Raw genomic sequence first — 24905 nt, 5'->3', positions numbered from 1 at the left:
GCCCAGTCCTTTGTTCTTAACACTACCTCGCTAATGCGGGAAATGGCGAATAGTATGAACAAAAGTATGAACATATATATATATATATATTATGTGTGTACATTTTTTTCTATGTGATGGGCATTTCCTGCATTAGCGATTCAGCACCAGGAACAGATGAAGAAAGGCCACATCTGTTTACGTTCATTCTGTAGCAGTTGTGTGTAATGCTCTGAAGCCATAGCTTCCTATATACAACCAGGCCCCACATCCTTTCCATGGTTTACCTTGGATGTACTACATGCCCTTGTTTAGTTTATTGACAGCACATTGACCTTGGTATACCACGTTCCAGTTCACTATATCCTATGCATGACTTTCACCCTTCTGCATGTTCAGTTCCTGATGGCTCAAAATATATGTATGTATACAATTTTTTATTTCATATTTGATTGATGTTTCCTGTGTTTGTGATGTAGCACCAGGAACAAAGAGAGGCCACATCTGTTCACATTCATTTTCTAGCTGTCAGGTGTAATGCACAAAGACCACAGCTCCATATCCGCAACCAGGCCTCACAAAATTTTCCATGGTTTACCTTAGGCACTTCATATGCTCTGGTTCAGTTTATTGAGAGCACATCAACTCCACTATACCACATCATTCAATCCACTCTATCCCATGCATGCCTTTCACCCTCCAGCATGTTCAGGCCTTGATCACTCAAAATCTTTTTCACTCCATCCTGCAGTCTCCAATTTGGTCTCCACATTCTCATTGTTCCCTCCACTCCTGAAACATTTATCCTCTTTGTCAACCTTTACTCACTCATTCTCTCCATATGACCAAACCCATTCAGCCCACACTCTCTTTATTACCAAACATATCTCTTACTCTATCATTACTTACTTGACCAAACCACTTCACAGTACAAATTTTCCTTAAATGTTTCAATTTTCATGCATCTGCCCTTTTCTGCACAGCATTATCTATAGTTCATGCCTCACATCCATATAATAATGTTGGGACTATTCCTTTAAACATACAGATTTTTGCCCTCCCAGTTAATGTTCTCTCTTTCCACACATTTTTCAGGACCTTCACTACCACCCTCTCTGCTTCCATGGTTCCATTCGCTGTCATGTCCACTCACAGATACCGAAAACACTTCACTTCCTCCAATTTTCTCCATTCAAACTCAGAACCCTACTAACCTGTCTCACAACCCTGCTAAACCTAATATCCTTACGTTTATTCACACTAACCCTCAACTTTCTCCTTTCACACGCTTCCAAACTCAGTCACCAACTTCTCACTTGAATATTTCACCACTGCTGTATCATCAGCAAACACCCGCTGCCTCACTTCCCAGGCCCTCTTATCCCCCACAGACTGCATACTCGCCCCTCTCTCCAGTACTGTCATATTTACCTCCCTCACCACCCCATCCATAACCAAATTGAACAAACATGGTGACATTACACACCCATGCTGCTGACCAACCTTCATTTGGAACCATTCACTCTCCTCTCTTCCTACTTGTACAGTAGCCTACACTGTTGATAAAAACTTCTCACTGCCTCTAGCAGCTTTCCTCTCACACTATATATTCTGAAGACCATCCACAAAGCATCTGTGTCAACCCTATCATATACTTTCTCCAGATCTATGATTGCCACATACAAATCGATCTTTTTTTTTTCTGAGTATTTCTCACATTCTTTACAGCAGACACCTGATCCATACATCCTTTATTGCCCATGAAAACACATGCCTTCACCCTCCCATACAAATTAACAGGTATATTCAACAAGCTTGTACCTTTGTAGTTTGAACACTCACCTTTTTCCCCCTTACCTTTATACAATGGCACTATACATGCCTACTGCCAATCCTCAGGTGCCTTACCATGATCCATACATACACTGAAAATCCTTACCAACCATTCAGCAACATAGTCAACCCTTTTCATAGTATATTAGATTGGAATATCATTCACTCCAGTCACCTTTCCACGTTTCTATTTATCTGTTTGTCTATATATATCTCTGATGCTCATTCCCTCCAAAAACTCCCATCAAGGGTAAGTCTCCATCTATCTGTGTCCTTACATGCCTCCCTCACATACACCATTCCACACATTCTTCCCGTTTCTCTCCCTCCAGCATTCCTCCACCCTGTTTGACCATGTCACAGGTGGTCTTCCACTCACACCAACCCCTTTAATTGTACTATCATACACTCTCCTTGTAAACTCTCAGTCTTGCATTCTTTCCATATGCCCAAACCACCTCAAAGTACTATGTTTCACCCATTCTACCATGTCCACAATTCATTCCCTTTGCATTCCTTGCCATACCACATCTTTCATACACCTTTCATTTCTTTCTTCATTCCATCTAGTCACATCATATGCTCTTTTCAAATTGCACATTTCCACAGCCTGGATTCTTGGCCTATGTGCCTCATTCCACATTCATGTTTCGGCTACATAGGTCAGGGTTGTGAGGACTATGCTGTCTGTTAATCCTCTCTTCACATCCATACTTACGCTTCTACCCTTCATTATTCTGTTAAGAGACCCAATGACTATTCTACCCTGTATTGCTCTCACATAATTAAATTCCCTCACTTCTGCCAGTCTTTTTCCCCCATATCAAAGCAAAATTTAGTACACTTTCTTCTTTCACTCTATATGGTTTTACAGAATCTATTCTTTCACTTTGTTTCATCTTACATATAATTAAATTCCCTCACTTCTGCCAGTCTTTTTCCCCCATATCACAGCAAAATTTAGTACACTTTCTTCTTTCACTCTATATGGTTTTACAGAATCTATTCTTTCACTCTGTTTCATCTTACACAAGAAGGCTTTCACTTCCTATTCTCTCTTCACCAAACCTCTCTCCATGTCTATCCCACTTCTCATACCACGCTGACTTTAACATCCTACATCTGCTACTCTGTCATGAAATACATACAGAAGGCCTTCAAAATACTCACTCCAACTCCTCATTTGATCACTACTTGTTATCACTTTCCCCTTTGCCCCCTTCACCGATGTTCCCATTTGTTCACTTGCCTTCTCCACATTATTTTCCACCTTCCAAAACATCCTTTTATCCTCCCTAAAATTTACTGATACTTGCTCACCCCTACTCTCATATTTCCTCTTTTTCAACCCCTGCACATTCCTCTTATACTTCCCCTAGTCATCTGCACTCATTCTTGTAAGCTTTGCCCAAATGCCTCTCTTTTCTTTTCACTTGCAACTTTACCTCTACATTCCACCATTCACTGCCTTTTCTAATCCAGAGCTTATTGTGGTAATGCTATCAAAACATTTTGTTTTGTTGAGTTACACTTAGATGATTAACCCAAAAATGTAGATGGTGAAATTCATTGCAAAAATAATGCAATTTTGCTACATTGACTGAAATTATCCTGTCTTGTGCTGTTTACCCTTACCATATATTATTGCAGATGTGAAGCAAGAAGAAAGTGATTTAGAGGACCATAAACCTATTTGCGTCAGGAGCTCAGCACCAAGGCACCTTCAAACCAATGATATTTTGGATGATGATCTCTTTGAAGATGATGTTTTGACACTATTAGATGAAGTAGAATGTGAGTTGCATAAGTTTTTAGTGAGTAGTTTCATACTGTATTAATAATTACTTTTATTATTCTCTTGATTTTTTGTAAGAATTCTCTAGATCTATGCCTATGCTTAAATCATTAATCTAAAAAATGCATGAAGATGCAGGTGATTTGAATGAACTGTTTTTCTTTACCACATTTACATGTTTATCATACTGACTGACTTTGCTTATGGTACATTATACAGGACACCTAAAGAGTGGATGTGTGTAGATAAGGCCATTGTTTCTTATTTCCTAGGTACTACCTCACCCAAGTTGGAGAGGCAGTTAGGTAAAGGGGAAAGAATTTCAAACCAACTAGTAATATTATGGATGATCAGTCATATGATAGGTGAATTATAAGTGGATCTAGTAAGAGAATTGAAAGTAAATTTTAGGAAAATCCAGAGCTTAGTACACAAAGGAAATGGAAGAGTATGCTGATGAGACAAACGTGGATAAACAAAAGAAATTTATACAGACACCTGTATTAATCCCTTCAGTACATTTTTATAGAATAGTTGTACACTACATGTTTCCATATTTTATGATTTACTATAGAAGAAATGAAAATGAATACAGGGAAAAAAGTGACCGAAATATGGTCAGATTGAAAAGATTAGAGATTTCAGGTATTTTATATGACAAAATATGAATACAGGAGAGAAACCTGCCCTGTAATTGCAACATTTTTTTTTCATTAAGGAATATAGAAATTTAGGATCTTGAAATACACCTGTTCCTCAATTTGCAGACCAGGATGAGTAAATTCAGCATTATGGAAATTTGAATTTAGGGAACATGATCCAGTGTACAGAAGAAAATTCCAAAGTTGAGGAGTTTGATTAATATGGTAAATAAAATTCTATGGCTGTGAATCTGCACCATAGTATCCAGTAGTATTCAAACTTCAGAAGGTAAAGAATACAGCATCCAACTTCTACTAGCTTTTGTTGATTCAGGCCATAAATGAATAGAGGGTGTGTCACTTAATTTGGTTTGTATGTCCTGGCAGTGGTACAGTGAACTGCGTTGGTGACAGCAATGGAGGACTTGAACTCCATTCCCTCATGTGTGGACTTAATTCCAGTTCCTGTTGTACATTTGCTTCCTTAATTTTCTAAGTAGAATGACTTAAGTTTAAGTGATACTCAGGAGAGACTTTTAAGTTTAAGTGATTCTCAAGAGAGACTTTTAAGTTTAAGTGATACTCAGGAGAGACTTTTAAGTTTAAGTGATACTCAGGAGAGACTTTTAAGTTTAAGTGATAATCAGGAGTTTGACTTGTAACATCGGACATGAAAGTCTTTCATTCAGGTTTGAAGGTTGTATATGCTGTACCACACCATCAACTAATGTTTACTACATCAGTGGAATTTGATTCATATGTTTTTGTAAAGTAAGGTATGATGGAAGTGTCAAGGGATTCCAGTTTAAAGGAGGAGCTCCTAAGATGTAGAAGGGAGTTCTTTGATAATATAGAACTAAGCCCTGTTTAAAATTTAGGGTTGTCCCGAGAATTAGGATTTATCATGAAATTAAGATATTTTAGTTCCTTTATTTGATAAGAAATACCAAGAAAATCTGAAAAAAGAATTATTAAATTAACCTTATCTATTTCTGCCTGGATGTTTAAATTAGGAGCACTGTATAATCTCTGCTTATCATTGGTTTGTTGATTTTTGCTGACTTGCACATTTCTTTGCCACCTTCAGTGGAGTGCTGGCATGTAGAAAACTTTTCACAGCGTTAACAATTCAGTATCATTCCATGATTAGTGCCCAAAAGACTGTCACTCATTAGCCACTGATTGATATGGGGCATATGCCAGTTGTTTGCTTCCTCATTGTGTTGCATGGGTAAGTGAAATATTAGGATTCTATCCTGCCTTAATTTTAGTTGCTTGCAATGTAAACCATCTCAATACAGGCAAGATGCCTTCCATATTTAGATGACTACAGGAAAAGGCAACCCACATAAGTATGGATAGTGTCCCCACAGGATTAGACATATTATTGTCTTGTATGGATAAACGAAACTAAGATTATTTTCTGGTGCTAATTATGGTTGCTTGTAACATAAGGCACTTCTGCATACTGATAAATTGGAACTTTCAGTTTAGATAAGGATGGGAAGAGACAATCCATTTAATTATGGGTATGATCCCCCCAGGGAAACTCATACAAATATGGATGAGATCTTTTAAAGGTTAATTGTAATGTATGGGAAAAAGGATATTCATTAATTAATGGTCATTACTTGGAAAGATACCAGAACTCAAAAGGAAAAATTTAATTGGGTTTTTAACCCTTTAACGAGAGAGCCAAAAATCTAAGGGGTTCCCAAAATGAGAATTATCAGAAAATTGAAAAGAAATTTTTATTCTTATCACTTATTAGGGAATATGAAAAAAGCAAACTTTTCATTGGGAGACATTTAGATATTGTCCATCAGTCACATGGTGTGCTGGCTGGCTTATCACTGCTGAGTTTACAGATTCTGTTATTACCCCAGGTGCCCCAACAACTAGTAACATAATTCACACATATGTTTATCTTCATTATATAACTTTTTTTTTTATTATACTTTATCACTGTCTCCCGCATTAGTGAGGTAGCGCAAGGAAACAGGTGAAAGAATGGCCCAACCCACCCACATCCACAGTTATATACATACACGTCCACACACGCACATATACATACCTATACATCTCAACGTATACATATATATACACACACACACAGTCATATACATATATACACATGTACATAATTCATACTGTCTGCCCTTATTCATTCCCATCGCCACCCCTCCACACATTAAATGAAAACCCTCTCCCCCTGCATATGCTCAAGGTAGTGCTAGGAAAAGACAACAAAGGCCACATTCGTTCACACTCAGTCTCTAGCTGTCATGTATAATGCACCGATACCACAGCTCCCTTTCCACATCTGGGCCCTACAGAACTTTCCATGGTTTACCCCAGACGCTTCACATGCCTTGGTTCAATCCATTGACAGCACATTGACCCCGGTATACCACATCGTTTCAGTTCACCCTATTCCTTGCACGCCTTTCACTTTCCTGCATGTTCAGGCTCCGATCACTCAAAATCTTTTTCACTCCATCTTTCCACCTCCAATTTGGTCTCCCACTTCTCGTTCCCTCCACCTCTAACGCATTTATCCTATTGGTCAATCTTTCCACTCTCATTCTCTCCATGTGACCAAACCATTTCAAAACACCCTCTTCTGCTCTCTCAACCACACTTTTATTACCACACATCTCTCTTACCCTTTCATTACTTGCTCGATCAAACCACCTCACACCACATATTGTCCTCAAACATCTCATTTCCAGCACATCCACCCTCCTCCACACAACTCTATCTATAGCCAATGCCTCACAACCATATATCATTGTTGGAACCACTACTCCTTCAAACATACCCATTTCTGCTCTCCAAGATAATGTTCTCGACTTCCACACATTTTTCAATGCTCCTAGAAGTTTTGCCCCCTCCCCCACCCTATGATTCATTTCTGCTTCCATGGTTCCATCAGCTGCCAGATCCACTCTCAGATATCTAAAACACTTCACTTCCTCCAGTTTTTCTCCATTCAAACTTACCTCCCAATTGACTTGTCCCTCAACCCTACTGTACCTCATAACCTTGCTCTTATTCACATTAACTCTCAGCTTTCTTCTTTCACACACTTTACCAAACTCAGTCACCAGCTTCTGCAGTTTCTCACCCGAATCAGCCATCAGCGCTGTATCATCAGCTAACAACAATTGACTCACTTCCCATGCTCTCTCATCCACAACAGACTGCATACTTGCCCCTCTTTCCAAAAGTCTTGCATTCACCTCCCTAACAACCCCATCCATAAACAAATTAAACAACCATGGAGACATCATGCACCCCTGCCTCAAACCAACATTCACTGAGAGTCAATCACTTTCCTTTCTTCCTACATGTACACATGCCTTACATCCTTGATAAAAACTTTTCACTGCTTCTAACAACTTGCCTCCCACACCATATATTCTGAATACCTTCCACAGGTATGCCTGTGTACAATGGCACTATGCAAGCATTCCACCAGTCCTCAGGCACCTCACCATGAGTCATATATATATTATCAACTCTATCATACGCCTTCTCCAGATCCATAAATGTTACATACAGATCCGTTTGCTTTTCTAAGTATTTCTCACATACATTCTTCAAAGCAAACACCTGATCCACACATCCTCTACCACTTCTGAAGCCATACTGCTCTTCCCCAATCTGATGTTCTGTACATGCCTTCACCCTCTCAATCTATACCTTCCCATATAATTTACCAGGAATACTCAACAAACTTATACCTCTGTAATTTGAGCACTCACTCTTATCCCCTTTGCCTGTGTACAATGGCACTATGCAAGCATTCCACCAGTCCTCAGGCACCTCACCATGAGTCATATATACATTAGATAACCTTACCAACCAGTCAACAATACAGTCACCCCCTCTTTTTAATAAATTCCACTGCAGTACCATCCAAACCTGCTGCCTTGCCAGCTTTCATCTTCCGCAAAGCGTTTACTACCTCTTCTCAGTTTACCAAATCATTCTCCCTAACCCTCTCTCTTTGCACACTACCTCGACCAAAACACCCTATATCTGCCACTCTATCATCAAACACATTCAACAAACCTTCAAAATCTCACTCCATCTCCTTCTCACATCACCACCATTTGTTATCACCTCCCCATTAGCCCCCTTCACTGAAGTTCCCATTTGTTCCCTTGTCTTACGCACCTTATTTTCCTCCTTCCAAAACATCTTTTTATTCTCCCTAAAATTTAATGATACTCTCACCCCAACTCTCATTTGCCCTCTTTTTTGCCTCTTATGCCTTTCTCTTGACCTCCTGCCTCTTTCTTTTATACATCTCCCAGTCATTTGCATTATTTCCCTGAAAAAATAGTCCAAATGCCTCTCTTCTTTTTCACAAATATCTTACTTCTTCATCCCACCACTCACTACCCTTTCTAATCTGCTCACCTCCCACGCTTCTCATGCCACACGCATCTTTTGCACAAGCCATCACTGCTTCCCTAAATGCATCCCATTCCTCCCCCACTCCCCTTGCATCCTTTGTTCTCACCTTTTTCCATTCTGTACTCAGTCTCTCGTGGTACTTCCTCACACAAGTCTCCTTCCCAAGCTCACTTACTCTCACCACTCTCTTCACCCCGACATTCTCTCTTCTTTTCTGAAAACCTCTACAAATCTTCACCTTGGCCTCCACAAGGTAATGATCAGACATCCCTCCAGTTGCACCTCTCAGCACATTAACATCCAAAAGTCTCTCTTTTGTGTGCCTATTAATTAACACATAATCCAATAACGCTGTCTGGCCATCTCTCCTGCTTGCATACGTATACGTGTGTATATCTCTTTTTTAAACCATGTATTCCTAATCACCAGTCCTTTTTCAGCACATAAATCTATAAGCTCTTCACCATTTCCATTTACAACACTGAACACCCCATGTACACCAATTACTCCCTCAACTGCCACATTACTCACCTTTGCATTCAAATCACCCATCACTACAACCCAGTCTCGTGCATCAAAACTAGTAACGCACTCACTCAGCTGCTCCCAAAACACTTGCCTCTCATGATCTTTCTTCTCATGCCCAGGTGCATATGCACCAATAATCACCCATCTCTCTCCATCCACTTTCAGTTTTTCCCATATCAATCTAGAGTTTACTTTCTTGCGCTCTATCACATACTCCCACCACTCCTGTTTCAGGAATAGTGCTACTCCTTCCCTTGTTCTTGTCCTCTCATTAACCCCTGACTTTACTCCCAAGACATTCCCGAACCACTCTTCCCCTTTACCCTTGAGCTTATGCACACTTTTGGAGACTGTAAAGTGATACACAGTGACTGATACAGAATTGTTATGTAAACTGTTTTGCTACTCATCATAGGGTTTTTACAACTTATTTACATAGTTTTCAGATATATTACTTATGTATTACATTTTCTTTAGATGATTTTCAGATATGTAACTTATTTTTTACATTATATATACAGAACTTTCAGATATATACTTTATTCACAATTTTGTACACATTGTTATTATTTGTTGGGTGAAGTTTATGGCATGTGAAACTGAGGCATATGTGAAAGGGTAGTGGATGGTGGATTGAGGTAGTTAGCTTGTGAGTGAAAGAGAAAAGAAAAGTTTAAGGTTGTTATTTGTAAGGATGGAATATGAGTAATTAGGAGGTGTGCAAGAGAAAATAGTTGGATTGCAAGAGACCATATGGGAGCTTGTGAAATGGTTTACAAGGCATTTTTGAGTAGAATTTGTCCTGAAGTTGATTTAGCACAATTTGGGTGTGCTGAATCCAAATCTGTAGTACTTCCCTTTCAAAATGACGGTAAACAACATGGCTGCTTAAATTGCAAATTTTGCTGAAACTTCTAAGACTTTTAGATTGTTTATGACCTATGCAAATTCACTGAAATTACTCCTAATGATATACAAATAATGCTTGTGACAAAACAGCACAACTACAGATATTTTTATACCCTGTACAAACTCTGGCAGAGGTAGTTAGTGTTTGTTGGTTCTGTCATTCCTACAGTTTTCAGGACTTTGGTTTGATTCAGCATATTGGTTGTTGCCTTTATTATGCAAAGTTGTAAGTAAATTTTGAATTAGATGGGGTTTCCTCAGTCTTTGACAGAGTAATGGCCCTTTGGACTTAAATGTTATTGTGAAAATACCCATTGCAGGGGCATATGTTTTACAAATGTTCTCTAATTAGATTAATCTAAGCTGTTACGTTTCATTGTTAATTAGAAAACATTCCTTTGAGCTTTATCCGACACAATAAATCATTTCATTAAACCAGGACAAATTTTTGTATCAAGTACATTTTCCCTTGCCATAAAAAGGAATGCATGTGCATTATAGCATGAAGAAAAATATTTGAAAGATAATAATCTGTGTAAGCCAGTGAAATTTTATGTTTAGGATACATTATTGCTGCCAAAGATAAAGTACATTAAGATTAGAAGTATCTCAGATGCAAGTGAAATGCACTTATTTATATATCATTTCATATTAATTGATGAAATTTATACTGTTATGAGTATAATTACATATCATTGGATTTTTGAAAAAGGGTATCAAAGACAATACTGATATATTATCTAGTATTCCCTAGATACTATTGTGAACAATAAAAGCTCAAGAAAAAAAAAGACATAATATTTTCATCAAACAACAACCTAAGATGTAACAATTGTACATTATTTGGGCCCACAAATAGCATTTACTGTTAAAAAAGATGATCATGCTGGGATTACTGATGATTCTTAATGCAGCTGTTATATTTTATTGATTTATTATACTTTGTCGCTGTCTCCTGCGTTAGCGAGGTAGCGCAAGGAAACAGACGAAAGAATGGCCCAACCCACCCACATACTCATGTATATACATACACGTCCACACGCGCACATATACATACCTATACATCTCATCGTATACATATATATACACACACAGACATATACATATATACACATGTACATAATTCAAACTGTCTGCCCTTATTCATTCCCATTGCCACCCCACCACACATAAAATGACAACCCCTCCCCCCACATGTGTGCGAGGTAGCACTAGGAAAAGACAACAAAGGCCACATTCGTTCACACTCAGTTTTTAGTTGCCATGTACAGTGCACCGAAACCACAGCTCCTTTTCCACATCCAGGCCCCACACAACTTTCCATGGTTTACCCCATACGTTTCACATGCCCTGGTTCAATTCATTGACAGCACGTTGACCCTGGTATACCACATCATTTCAGATCACTCTATTCCTTGCATGCCTTTCACCCTCCTGCATGTTCAGGCCCCAATCACTCAGAATCTTTTTCACTCCATCTTTCCACCTTTAATTTGGTCTTACACTTCTCCTCGTTCTCTCCACCTCTGACACATATATCCTCTTTGACAATCTTTCCTCACTCATTCTCTCCATGTGAGCAAACCATTTCAAAACACCCTCTTCTGCTCTCTCAACCACACTCTTTTTACCACCACACATCTCTCTTACCCTTTCATTATTTAATCAAACCACCTCACACCACATATTGTCCTCAAACATCTCATTTCCAGCACATCCACCCTCATCCGCACAACTCTATCTATAGCCCATTCCTTGCAACCATATATCATTGTTGGAACCACTATTCCTTCAAACATACCCACTTTTGCTTTCCAAGAAAACGTTCTCGACTTCCACACATTCTTCAACGCCCCCAGAACTTTCGCCTCCTCCCCGACCCTATGATTCACTTCTGCTTCCATGGTTCCATCAGCTGCCAAATCCACTCCCAGATATCTAAAACACTTCACTTCCTTCAGTTTTTCTCCATTCAAACTTACCTCCCAATTGACTTTTTCCTCAACCCTACTGTACCTAATAACCCTGCTCTTATTCACATTTACTCTTAACTTTCTTCTTTCACACACTTTACCAAACTCAGTCACCAGCTTCTGCAGTTTCTCACCCGAATCAGCCACCAGCGCTGTATCATCAGCGAACAACTGACTCACTTCCCAAGCTCTCTCATCCACAACAGACTGCATACTTGCCCCTCTTTCCAAAACTCTTGCTTTCACATCTGTAACAACCCATCTATAAACAGATTAAACAACCATGGAGACATCACGCACCCCTGCCACAAACCAACATTCACTGAGAACCAATCACTTTCCTCTCTTCCCACACGTACACATGCCTTACATCCTCGATAAAGACTTTTCACAGCTTCTAACAACTTGCCTCCCACACCACATATTCTTAATACAGAGCATCTCTATCAGCTCTATAATATGCCCTCTCCAGATCCATAAATGCTACATACAAATCCATTTGCTTTTCTAAGTATTTCTTACATACATTCTTCAAAGCAAACACCTGATCCACACATCCTCTACCACCTCTAAAACCACACTGCTCTTCCCCAATCTGATGCTCTGTACATGCCTTCACCTTCTCAATCAATACTCTCCCATATGGTTTCCCAGGGATACTCAACAGACTTATACCTCTGTAATTTTAGCACCCACTTTTATCCCCTTTGCCTGTGTACAATGGCACTATGCAAGCATTCCGCCAATCCTCTGGCGCCTCACCATGAGTCATACATACATTAAATAATCTTACCAACCAGTCAACAATACAGTCACCCCCTTTTTTAATAAATTCCACTGCAATACCGTCCAAACATGCTGCCTTGCCGGCTTTCATCTTCTGCAAAGCTTTTACTACCTCTTCTCTGTTTACCAAATCATTTTCCCTAACCCTCTCACTTTACACACCACCTCGACCAAAACACCCTATATCTGCCACTCTGTCATCAAACACATTCAACAAGCCTTCAAAATACTCACTCCATCTCCTCACTTCATCACTACTTGTTATCACCTCCCCATTTACCCCCTTCACTGATGTTCCCATTTGTTCCCTTGTCTTACGCACTTTATTTACCTCCTTCCAAAACATCTTTTATATATAGGCATAAATTCAATCTTTACCATTAAGGCATTGCTCAAGACATTTGCAGCAGCCCTATGCTCTGTTATGTGGATTTAGGGATGGTATAGTGGACTATGCAAGACTTGTATTGATTCAAAGCACATTCTTGTTATTGATTGCATATCCTCCTTTGTGAAAGAGTTCAGTTAGTTGCTTTGATCTATTAGATTAATGGTATGTGCTACCAAGGGCTTGTGCGTTTTGATGTCCAATCCTCTGAAAGCTGCTGCATCACATGAATTTTATGTGGCCATCAGCAACTCAAGGGTGGGCTGTTTTGATACCTGCTTCTTTCCCTACACGTCAAAGTTTTGGAACTCTCTACCCTCTCATGTCTTTCCCAGTATCTATGACCTGTTACATTTCAAAATTCTTAGAAATTTGTAAATACTTTTCTTTTTCTGTTTCATAATTTGCTCTATAATTCACTTAAGGCCCAGCCTTGTTGTGGACTTTTGTCTGTGACCGGAGCCTTTGACATGAAAAAATAAATGCAGTATTTTGAGCTACAGATAAGATGCAGTTATAAACAGCATGTGAACCTTACCATTCATCATTATCTAGATATTCTTGCATAGCATCACTATCACTTTGGTCTTCATAAGCTATGTTCAAAAATATGTAAAGACGTTTGGATGTGCATGACACTTTTTACAGTGGGTGAGAAAGTATGTCCAACCTCAACTTCAAAATAACATGTATCAATAATAGGATATATGTGCCAGAGGTGGAGGGAATGAGGAGAAGTGGGAGACCAAATTGGAGGTGGAAAGATGGAGTGAAAAAGATTTTGAGTGATCGGGGCCTGAACATGCAGGAGGGTGAAAGGCGTGCAAGGAATAGAGTGAATTGGAACGATGTGGTATACTGGGGTCAATGTGCTGTCGATGGATTGAACCAGGGCATGTGAAGCATCTGGGGTAAACCATGGAAAGTTCTGTGGGGCCCAGATGTGGAAAGGGAGCTGTGCTTTTGGTGCATTATTACATGACAGCTAGAGAATGAGTGTGAACGAATGGGGCCTTTGCTGTCTTTTCCTAGCGCTACCTCGCACACATGAGGGGGGAGGGGGTTGTTATTCCATGTGTGGCGAGGTGGCAATGGGAATAAATAAAGGCAGACAGTATGAATTATGTACATGTGTATATATGTATATGTCTGTGTGTGTATATATATGTGTACATTGAGATTTATAGGTATGTATATTTGCATGTGTGGACGTGTATTTATATACGTGTGTATGTGGGTGGTTTGGGCCATTCTTTCGTCTGTTTCCTTGTGCTACCTCGCTAATGCAGGAGACAGCGACAAAGCAAAATAGATAAATAAATATCATCCCCTTACCTTAGAGAAGGGAATCCTTCATTCCTTGTCTTCACTAGATATTAGGGTCAATATAGGAGTGGGCAACCATTCTTTTGGAACCAATACAGTGCCCTTTTCATGGCCCTTTGGTTTCCATAGGACATGGAACTCATATATGGTGTCTATAATGCTTTCTACCTTATCCTTGAGTGAAGTCTATATACTGACAAATCAGGCAGGAATTTCCACATTTGTTTCTTCACACAAGCTGCAGTAGTACTTCTAAATGTCTTCCAACTGTAAAGTATGACCCTCTGAAACTCTTTGTGTCACTTTAGCACATAACAAACCCGTGGCTAACTTATGTTTTTTAGCTGTTTCTTTATTTGAATCTTTCGTAAGAAAATTAGCTTAACATTTAGAATGATATTTTCTTTCATATGCCGTAAGATCACTACCACCTGCCAGAGCAATTCATACTTTGTGGTAGTAATAAACAGCTTCAGTAACTTTCAGACTTGTATTCATGGACTTTACTGAGTGCCCCTAGTTGTCCTTTATCTTATCATGAAAAAGAGACTGTCCAGTTTATTTTTATTGTACTTCTCACAGTTTTAACTGGTATATCTTTAAAACTTTTGTGTTTCACTTGTCCTTAGTATGGATATCAGAGTTTTGCTGGTGCAGGTTGAATAGCAACCACTGTGATGACATATCATTTGTATGCATGACAAGATCCTGTCAGTGGAGTCCCTGTTCGAAATGTCTTTTTCCTTCAGTCTTTCTTGAAGCTACCTGTTCTTGGTATGAATTTATTGATGTAAAATGCATTTGTCAAAGTCAGTTCCATCTTTTTTACTTTTCAATGCTGAAAGTGGTGACATCATTTGCATAAAACAACACTTCTGGGTCAGTTACATAATGACTACCGCTGCATCATGCAACAAGCAACATCACGAATGCATTCTCTGATGCTGCATTGAAAAGCAAAATGCATGTTCAGTAACATTCACTTTGAACAATATAATTGTTTGTTGTGTGTTAGTTTACACAGCTATGTTTTGAAAGAAGTGAAATGTATAGATAAGACAAAATTTACAGATATGTGGGTCTGTAATGATGATAATGAAAATTACCTAAATTCAGATTGTGCCTGAAAAAAATATGTGGTATATTATTGTTCATAAAATAATGGCATGGAAATATATTTATGAAAGTCAGATGAGTGTCATAAAAGTAAGTATGAGTAATTTGCATTTGATTACCTGTATTTTCCCGAGATTACTGTTATTAGTTTCTGTATGAAAGAAAATGACAGAAAAGTTGGCAAAACTATTTTTCTCTCCCAAATAGAATCAAAGTTATTTCAAAAATTAACTATTATGGTGGTAATTTTGTTTTTTGCCCTTTTGAGAGGTAGAAACTGGCAGCTTTAGATTCAGCACCATCAAAATCTGTTAAATCATATGTGTGACAAATTCTATATAAAAATGTTTTAACCCCTCTCTACTTCTGAAAGTTGCCCCTGATTAATGGTAAGAACAAATTGGAATCAAAGAATCAAAGTTATTTCAAAAATTAACTATTATGGTGGTAATTTTGTTTTTTTGCCCTTTTGAGAGGTAGAAACTGGCAGCTTTAGATTCAGCACCATCAAAATCTGTTAAATCATATGTGTGACAAATTCTACATAAAAATGTTTTAACCCCTCTCTACTCCTGAAAGTTGCCCCTGATTAATGGTTAGAACAAAATGGGTTAGTGGTAACAGGCAAGGAAAAGATGAACAGGAGCTTGAGTGAGTTTTTTGAAGATTCTTAGATGGTAGGTTAGGAGAATTGTTTAGGACAAAGGATGGCAGATATGTTTAGGACAAAGGATGGCAGATATGTTTAGGACAGTGTGTCATGCAAAATGAGAGAGTCTTGGCAAATGGTACATTAAAAAGAGGATATGGTGATGAAGCAGGAAGTGGAGCACTTTAGGCACATGGAAGTGGACATGGTAGGATATGTAACCATTGGGACTGAGGTGAATCATAATGATGGGAGGGGGACAAAGGTCTTTGATGCATTGATGTGTGCATGGCAGGCAAAGATGAATATGTTTGAAGATATGAATGTCTTGAAAATGTTGTATGGATTTTAGTCTTTGGTCATAAATGCAGAAGAACAGAAGAGAGTAAATGTGTTAGAAATTAGATGCCTGAAACAACTTGTCATGAGAGGTGGGTTGATCAAGTAAGAAATGACAGAGTAAGAGAGAAGGTTAGTAGTAAACAGTCGGGATGAAAGAGCTGACCAATATATGCTGAAATGGGATGAACATACACTTTCTTACTATTAGGATCTAGATGCCAGCAGAAGTAAAGAGAGGAAAGAAGAGGAGGAGACGAAGAAAGAGGTGGAAGGATGGAGTAAAGGAAGCTTTTGGATATATAGGTATGAGCATTCAGGATGGTGAGAGATATATATATAGACAATGAATTGGATGAATGTGGTGAAGGGGAGGGTGCTGTAGTTAGGCAAAACCAGGACATATGAAGCAGTCCAATTAAACTAAGGAATGGCCTGTGGGGCTTGGCTGTTGACATTAGCCTTTGATTTCAGGACATTATACATGACAGCTAGAGAGTGGACATGTACAACTGAGGCCTTTGTTCTGTTCCTTACACGACCTCACTAAGCAAGAGACGCAGCTATAATATTTTTTTTCTTTTATTATACTTAGTCGCTGTTTCCCATGTTAACAAGGTAGCGAAAGGAAACAGACGAAAGAATGGCGCAACATATACACATGCATATACATAAACGCCCACACACGCACATATACATACCTATACATTTCAATGTGTATGTACATATACACATACATATATGCACATGTACATATTCATACCTGCTGCCTTCATCATTTTCCCTTGGCACCCCGCCACACATGACACATGTGTCAGAGGTGGAGGGAACAAGAAGAAGTGGGAGACCAAATTGGAGGTGGAAGAATGGAGTGAAAAAGATTTTGAGCACTCGGGGCCTGAACATACAGGAGGGTGAAAGGCTTGCATGGAATAGATTGAATTGGAACGATGTGGTATACTGGCATCGGCGTGCTGTCAATGGATTGAACCAGGGCATGTGAAGCGTCTGGGGTAAACCATGGAAAGTTTTGTGGGGCCTGGATGTGGAAAGGGAGCTGTGGTTTCAGTGCATTACACATGACAGCTAGAGACTGAGTGTGAACGAATGGGGCCTTTTTTGTCTTTTCCTAGTGCTTCCTCATGCACTTATGGGGGGGGAGGGGATTGCCATTTCATGTGTGGCAAGGTGGCAACTTGAATGGATGAAGGCAGCAAGTGTGGATGTGTACATGTGTATATATGTGTATGTCTGTGTTTGTATATGTATGAATACGTTGAAATGTAAAGGTACGTATATGTGTGTGTGTGGGCATTTATGCATATATATTTGTATGTGGGTGGGTTGGGCAATTCTTTCGTCTGTTTCCTTGCACTACCTTGCTAATGTGGGAGACAGCGACTAGGTATGATAAATGAAAATGAATAAATAAAATGTACACGTTGTAATGTATAGGTATGTATATGTACATGTGTGGGCATGTGTATGTGTATGTGGGTGGGTTGGGCCATTCTTTCATCTGTTTCCTTGTGCTACCTTGCTAGTGTGGAAGACAGTGACTAAGTATAATAAATAGATAAATAGATAAAAATAAAGAAAATACATGCAGGTGATTGTTAGATAGAATTATTAACTGCAAGCATTATTTTTAACTTATCAGCTCAGTATGGTAGCCAGCAAACACATCCTGAGATGTCCAGCTCACAGTCATCATACTTCCAGCAGCTAAGATGCACCCAAGATGAGATTGCTCGTAAGAAGGAAGCAGCTCAACGTCTTCGTCAAGAAAAGCAGAAACAGCGTCAGTGTAAACATCATCATTCAGTTTGTTGACCAATAATTATAGCTGTCACTTTTTTCTGTACTAGAGTCTGTGAAAACAAATTATGAATAATTTTTGTCTTTTGTGGTTATTTCATGGTTCAGGCACGCTAATACTGTACCATGCAATAAACGTACTTAATCTACATGTGGTATCTTTATTTACCCCAGTTTGTGGTAAGGTATGATAAATCAGGAAACAGTGCTTGAGAATTGTATTTATTAGTCACTCGCATTTTTTAGTAGCAAGTGTTTAGTTCATCGACAAATCAAAATATTATATTCTGTAATTTATATGGAGAGAAGAGAAATGAATTTATAAAAGGATTATGAGAAAGTAAATTGAAAATCTCTCGGAAGTTTTGACTTAATATGGTATATGTAGAAGACTTTTGAATATTGTTAAGAGCTTCTTTAATGGAAGTAGTGTTAGAGAGTAAGTAGTAGTATGAAAGAGTAGCTTAACATATATGTAGGAGTGCATCAAGATTTTGTGATATTACCATAGTTGCTTAATGTTTTCATGGATGGGAGCAAGGTAGGATGATAACTGCGAACCACTGAATCATAAAGAAATGATTTGGAAATTACTGCAGTAGATGAATTAGAGGAGCATTTACACATAATTGTAAGTCTTTTTGATTATGTTATGTGGGATGAGGATGTAAATTAAAGAAAGCCTCAAGCCTTCGAAAGAGAAAGGATGTCATCATATATCAGTTTGAAGGATATAAAGATGGAGGGGGTTGAATGAGAGGAGGATTTACACTGAATTGTAAGTCTTTCTGATCATGTTATGTAGGAAGAGGATGTGAATAAAAGAAAAACTTAAACCTTCAAAAGGGAAAGGATATCATCTTTTACCAATTTCAAGGATGTTAAAATGGATGTGAATGAAATTTAAGTACTAAGAAGTAAAGTTCAATTAGGATGATAAAGGGAAAGATAAAGTTGAGAGCAAGTTGAGCAAGGGAGAAAGATTAGTAAAATGCATTGAAACCCTTGGTGTACTTGATTGTAGTTTTTGTAAGAAGACTTCATGAAATTGTACATGTCCCAGTTCTAATATACAGATGTGAAATACCAAGTGTATATATATGTCAGGATAGGTATTTCTCAGTTGGAATGAATATGACAGATAAAGGATGAAGATGCAAGAAGGATGTATGGTTTGAAGAAATCATTAGAAAAGAAACATAAATGAGTCTTATAGGATGATATGGTAAAAGAGAAAATATTACAGATGAAAAGGTGGTCAAAGATATATGAAATAGTACAGTTATAGGAAGGAGAAATAGATTGCCGAGGAATGGCTAGATGTTTAGGAATGAGTTATTAGAGAGCAATATAAATGTATATTATTATTATATATTATAATTATACTTTGTTGTTGTCTCCTGCATTAGCAAGGTAGCGTAAGGAAACAGACGAAAGAATGGCCCAACCCACCCACATCCACATGTCTATATATACACATTCACACATGCACATATACATACCTATACATCTCAACGTATACATATATATACACACTCAGACATATACATACATGCACATGTACATGATTAATACTGGCTGCCTTTATTCATTCCCGTCACCTCTCCACCACACATGAAATGACAACCCCCTTCCCCCCCCGCATGCGCGCAAGGTAGCGCTAGGAAAAGACAACGTAGGCCACATTCATTCACACTCAGTCTCTAGCTGTCATGTATAATGCACCGAAACCACAGCTCCCTTTCCACATCCAGGCCCCCCAAAACTTTCCATGGTTTACCCCAGACGCTTCACATGCCCTGGTTCAATCCATTAACAGCATGTCGACCCCAGTATACCACGCCGTTCCAATTCACTCTATTCCTTACACGCCTTTCACCCTCCTGCATGTTTAGGCCCCATTGCCATATGGCGTCCTAGCTTCGTCTCTTCGTTGTATATCAACTGACTGTTACATTTCTCTCTTGTATCTCCCCTGATGATGTGATTATTACATGAAAGTGCACTTGGGAAATTACTGTGTTTTGTTTTCCCCATGGACTCTTAGATATATATTTTATTTATTTTATTTTATTTTGCTTTGTCGCTGTCTCCCGCGTTTGCGAGGTAGCGCAAGGAAACAGATGAAAGAAATGGCCCAACCCACCCCCATACACATGTATATACATACACATCCACACACGCAAATATACATACCTATACATCTCAATGTACACATATATATACACACACAGACACATACATATATACCCATGCACACAGTTCACACTGTCTGCCTTTATTCATTCCCATCGCCACCTCGCCACACATGGAATACCATCCCCCTCCGCCCTCATGTGTGTGAGGTAGCGCTAGGAAAAAGACAACAAAGGCTCCATTCGTTCACACTCAGTCTCTAGCTGTCATGCAATAATGCCCGAAACCACAGCTCCCTTTCCACATCCAGGCCCCACACAACTTTCCATGGTTTACCCCAGACGCTTCACATGCCCTGATTCAATCCTCTGACAGCACGTCAACCCTGGTATACCACATTGATCCAATTCACTCTATTCCTTGTCCGCCTTTCACCCTCCTGCATGTTCAGGCCCCGATCACTCAAAATCTTTTTCACTCCATCTTTCCACCTCCAATTTGGTCTCCCACTTCTCGTTACCTCCACATCCGACACGTATATCCTCTTGGTCAATCTTTCCTCACTCATTCTCTCCATGTGCCCAAACCATTTCAAAACACCCTCTTCTGCTCTCTCAACCACGCTCTTTTTATTTCCACACATCTCTCTTACCCTTACATTACTTACTCGATCAAACCACCTCACACCACACATTGTCCTCAGACATCTCATTTCCAGCACATCCACCCTCCTGCACACAACTCTATCCATAGCCCACACCTCGCAACCATACAACATTGTTGGAACCACTATTCCTTCAAACATACCCATTTTTGCTTTCCGAGATAATGTTCTCGACTTCCAAACATTCTTCAAGGCTCCCAGAATTTTCGCCCCCTCCCCCACCCTGTGATTCACTTCCACTTCCATGGTTCCATCCGCTGCCAGATCCACTCCCAGATATCTAAAACACTTTGCTTCCTCCAGTTTTTCTCCATTCAAACTTACCTCCCAATTGACTTGACCCTCAACCCAACTGTACCTAATAATCTTGCTCTTATTCACATTTACTCTTCACTTTCTTCTTTCACACACTTTACCAAACTCAGTCACCAGCTTCTGCAGTTTCTTACATGAATCAGCCACCAGCGCTGTATCATCAGCGAACAACAACTGACTCACTTCCCAAGCTCTCTCATCCACAACAGACTGCATACTTACCCCTCTCCAAAACTCTTGCATTCACCTCCCTAACAACCCCATCCATAAACAAATTAAACAACCATGGAGACATCACACACCCCTGCCGCAAACCTACATTCACTGAGAACCAATCACTTTCCTCTCTTCCTACACGTACACATGCCTTACATCCTCGATAAAAACTTTTCACTGTTTCTAACAACTTGCCTCCCACACCATATATTCTTAAAACCTTCCACAGAGCATCTCTATCAACTCTATCATATGTCTTCTCCAGATCCATAAATGCTTCATACAAATCCATTTGTTTTTCTAAGTATTTCTCACATGCATTCTTCAAAGCAAACACCTGATCCACACATCCTCTACCACTTCTGAAACCACACTGCTCTTCCCCAATCTGATGCTCTGTACATGCCTTCACTCTCTCAATCAATACCCTCCCATATAAGTTACCAGGAATACTCAACAAACATATACCTCTGTAATTTGAGCACTCACTCTTATCCCCTTTGCCTTTGTACAATGGCACTATGCACGCATTCCGCCAATCCTCAGGCACCTCACCATGAATCATACATACATTAAATAACCTTACCAACCAGTCAACAATACAGTCACCCCCTTTTTTAATAAATTCCACTGCAGTACCATCCAAACCTGCTGCCTTGCCGGCTTTCATCTTCCGTAAAGCTTTTACTACCTCTTCTCTATTTACCAAATCATTTTCCCTAACCCTCTCACTTTGCACACCACCTCGACCAAAACACCCTATATCTGCCACTCTATCATGAAACACATTCAGCAAACCTTCAAAATACTCATTCCATCTCCTTCTCACATCACCACTACTTGTTATCACCTCCTCATTAACCCCCTTCACTGAAGTTCCAATTTGCTCCCTTGTCTCATGCACTTTATTAACCTCCTTCCAAAACATCTTTTTTTTCTCCCTGAAATTTAATGATACTCTTTCACCCCAACTCTCATTTGCCCTCTTTTTCACCTCTTGCACCTTTCTCTTGACCTCCTGCCTCTTTTGCCTCATTTGCATTTTTTCCCTGTAAAAAATCGTCAAAATGCCTCTCTCTTCCCTCTCACTAATAATCTTACTTCTTCATCCCACCACTCACTACCTTTTCTAATCAACCCACCTACCACGCTTCTCATGCCACAAGCATCTTTTGCGCAAGCCATCACTGCTTCCCTAAATACATCCCATTCCTCCCCCACTCCCCTTACCTCCTTTGTTCTCACCTTTTTCCATTCTGTACTCAGTCTCTCCTGGTACTTCCTCACGCAAGTCTCCTTCCCAAGCTCACTTACTCTCACCACTCTCTTCACCCCAACATTCTCCCTTCTTTTCTGAAAACCCCCACAAATCTTTACCTTCGCCTCCACAAGATAATGATCAGACATCCCTCCAGTTGCACCTCTCAGCACATTAACATCCAAAAGTCCCTCTTTCATGCGTCTATCAATTAACACGTAATCCAATAACGCTCTCTGGCCATCTCTCCTACTTACATACGTATACTTATGTATATCTCGCTTTTTAAGCCAGGTATTCCCAATCACCAGTCCTTTTTCAGCACATAAATCTACAAGCTCTTCACCATTTCCATTTACAACACTGAACACTCCATGTATACCAATTATTCCCTCAACTGCCACATTACTCACCTTTGCATTCAAATCACCCATCACTATAACCCAGTCTTGTGCATCAAAACCACTAACACACTCATTCAGCTGCTCCCAAAACACTTGCCTCTCATGATCTTTCTTCTCATGCCCAGGTGCATATGCACCAATAATCACCCATGTCTCTCCGTCAACTTTCAATTTTACCCATATCAATCTAGAATTTACTTTCTTACACTCTATCACATACTCCCACAACTCCTGATTAAGGAGTAGTGCTACTCCTTATCTTGCTCTTGTCCTCTCACTAACCCCTGACTTTACTCCCAAGACATTCCCAAACCACTCTTCCCCTTTACCCTTGAGCTTCCTTTCACTCAGAGCCAAAACATCCAGGTTTCTTTCCTCAAACATACTACCTATCTCTCCTTTTTTCTCATCTTGGTTACATCCACACACATTTAGACACCCCAATCTGAGCCTTCAAGGAGGATGAGCACTCCTCGCGTGACTCCTTCTTCTGTTTCCCCTTTTAGAAATTTAAAATACAAGGAGGGGAGGGTTTCCAGCCCCCCACTCCCGTCCCCTTTAGTCGCCTTCTATGACACGTGAGGAATGCGTGGGAAGTATTCTTTCTCCCCTATCCCCAGGGATATATATATATGTATTTTCGTTATTGACTACATCATTACGACGCAAACACCATAAGTAATACTGACAGTTCAGAAAATAGTGACAGTAATACTGATCATGTTTACCCTGCCTAAGAATGAATGTAGCGTTAATGACAGGTTGCTCTCGGCCACATTTACTTCCGTTTATTACAAATATGCCAAGAGAAGGTGGTGAAAAGTCCTCTTATTTCCTAAGAAAGGAATCACGCTATCAATGCTGGGACTCCCGAGACAAATACTGGGAATGTCTTGACTCAAGAGGAAAGCCACCCACCCACACACCACTGCCATAGATCACAGAGGAGAGCGACATAGAATGGATTACAAGCTGAAGCAGGATTTGGCCAGCAGGAGAAGAACCATCATAATGGAGAACCATCATAATGGAGTTGCACGGACTGTGATCCTTGCTGTGGTTACAAGAATGTATTTCCGCCCACCAGTGATGCTACTACGTTTGTGAATCAAGAACCATTGCAACACAAACCTCGCCAGGTGGTAGAGTGTCCTGCAGTGTATCGAGACAGACTTCCCCAGAACTTTCTTAAAGGGGAAGTAAATGTTTATAGTTGTGTTACTGGAGTGATAGTTTTCATACATGGTGCTTTGACAAGAAAATAGTGAAATTGGAAAAAAAAATGTTGCTTAGACATTGAAGCTTATTGATACAGTGGTTAAATTGATGAGAACTACTATTGACGTTTGTGTAAATAAATTATACATTTCCCTTTTCCATAGCCAGAGGTTGAACCATTATGTGACA

General features: G+C 39.5%; 1 protein-coding gene across 1 annotated transcript in view; it reads left to right on the top strand.

Annotated features, from left to right (window-relative positions):
- The window catches only part of LOC139750935 (uncharacterized), a 266933-nt gene extending 248277 nt beyond the window's left edge, over positions 1–18656 (top strand). Inside the window, exons 5-6 of the mRNA XM_071665847.1 lie at positions 3463–3606; positions 18348–18656. Of these exons, the coding sequence (XP_071521948.1) occupies positions 3463–3606; positions 18348–18520 (317 nt within the window). The 3' untranslated portion in view covers positions 18521–18656. The remainder of the gene's footprint in view (positions 1–3462; positions 3607–18347) is intronic.
- The last annotated feature ends 6249 nt before the right edge of the window (positions 18657–24905 follow it).

The sequence above is a fragment of the Panulirus ornatus genome, chromosome 10 (assembly GCF_036320965.1).
Source record: "Panulirus ornatus isolate Po-2019 chromosome 10, ASM3632096v1, whole genome shotgun sequence".
Classification (NCBI taxonomy): domain Eukaryota; kingdom Metazoa; phylum Arthropoda; class Malacostraca; order Decapoda; family Palinuridae; genus Panulirus; species Panulirus ornatus.
Note: the sequence above shows the minus strand (reverse complement) of the source record. Positions and strands in the feature narration are given on the sequence as shown.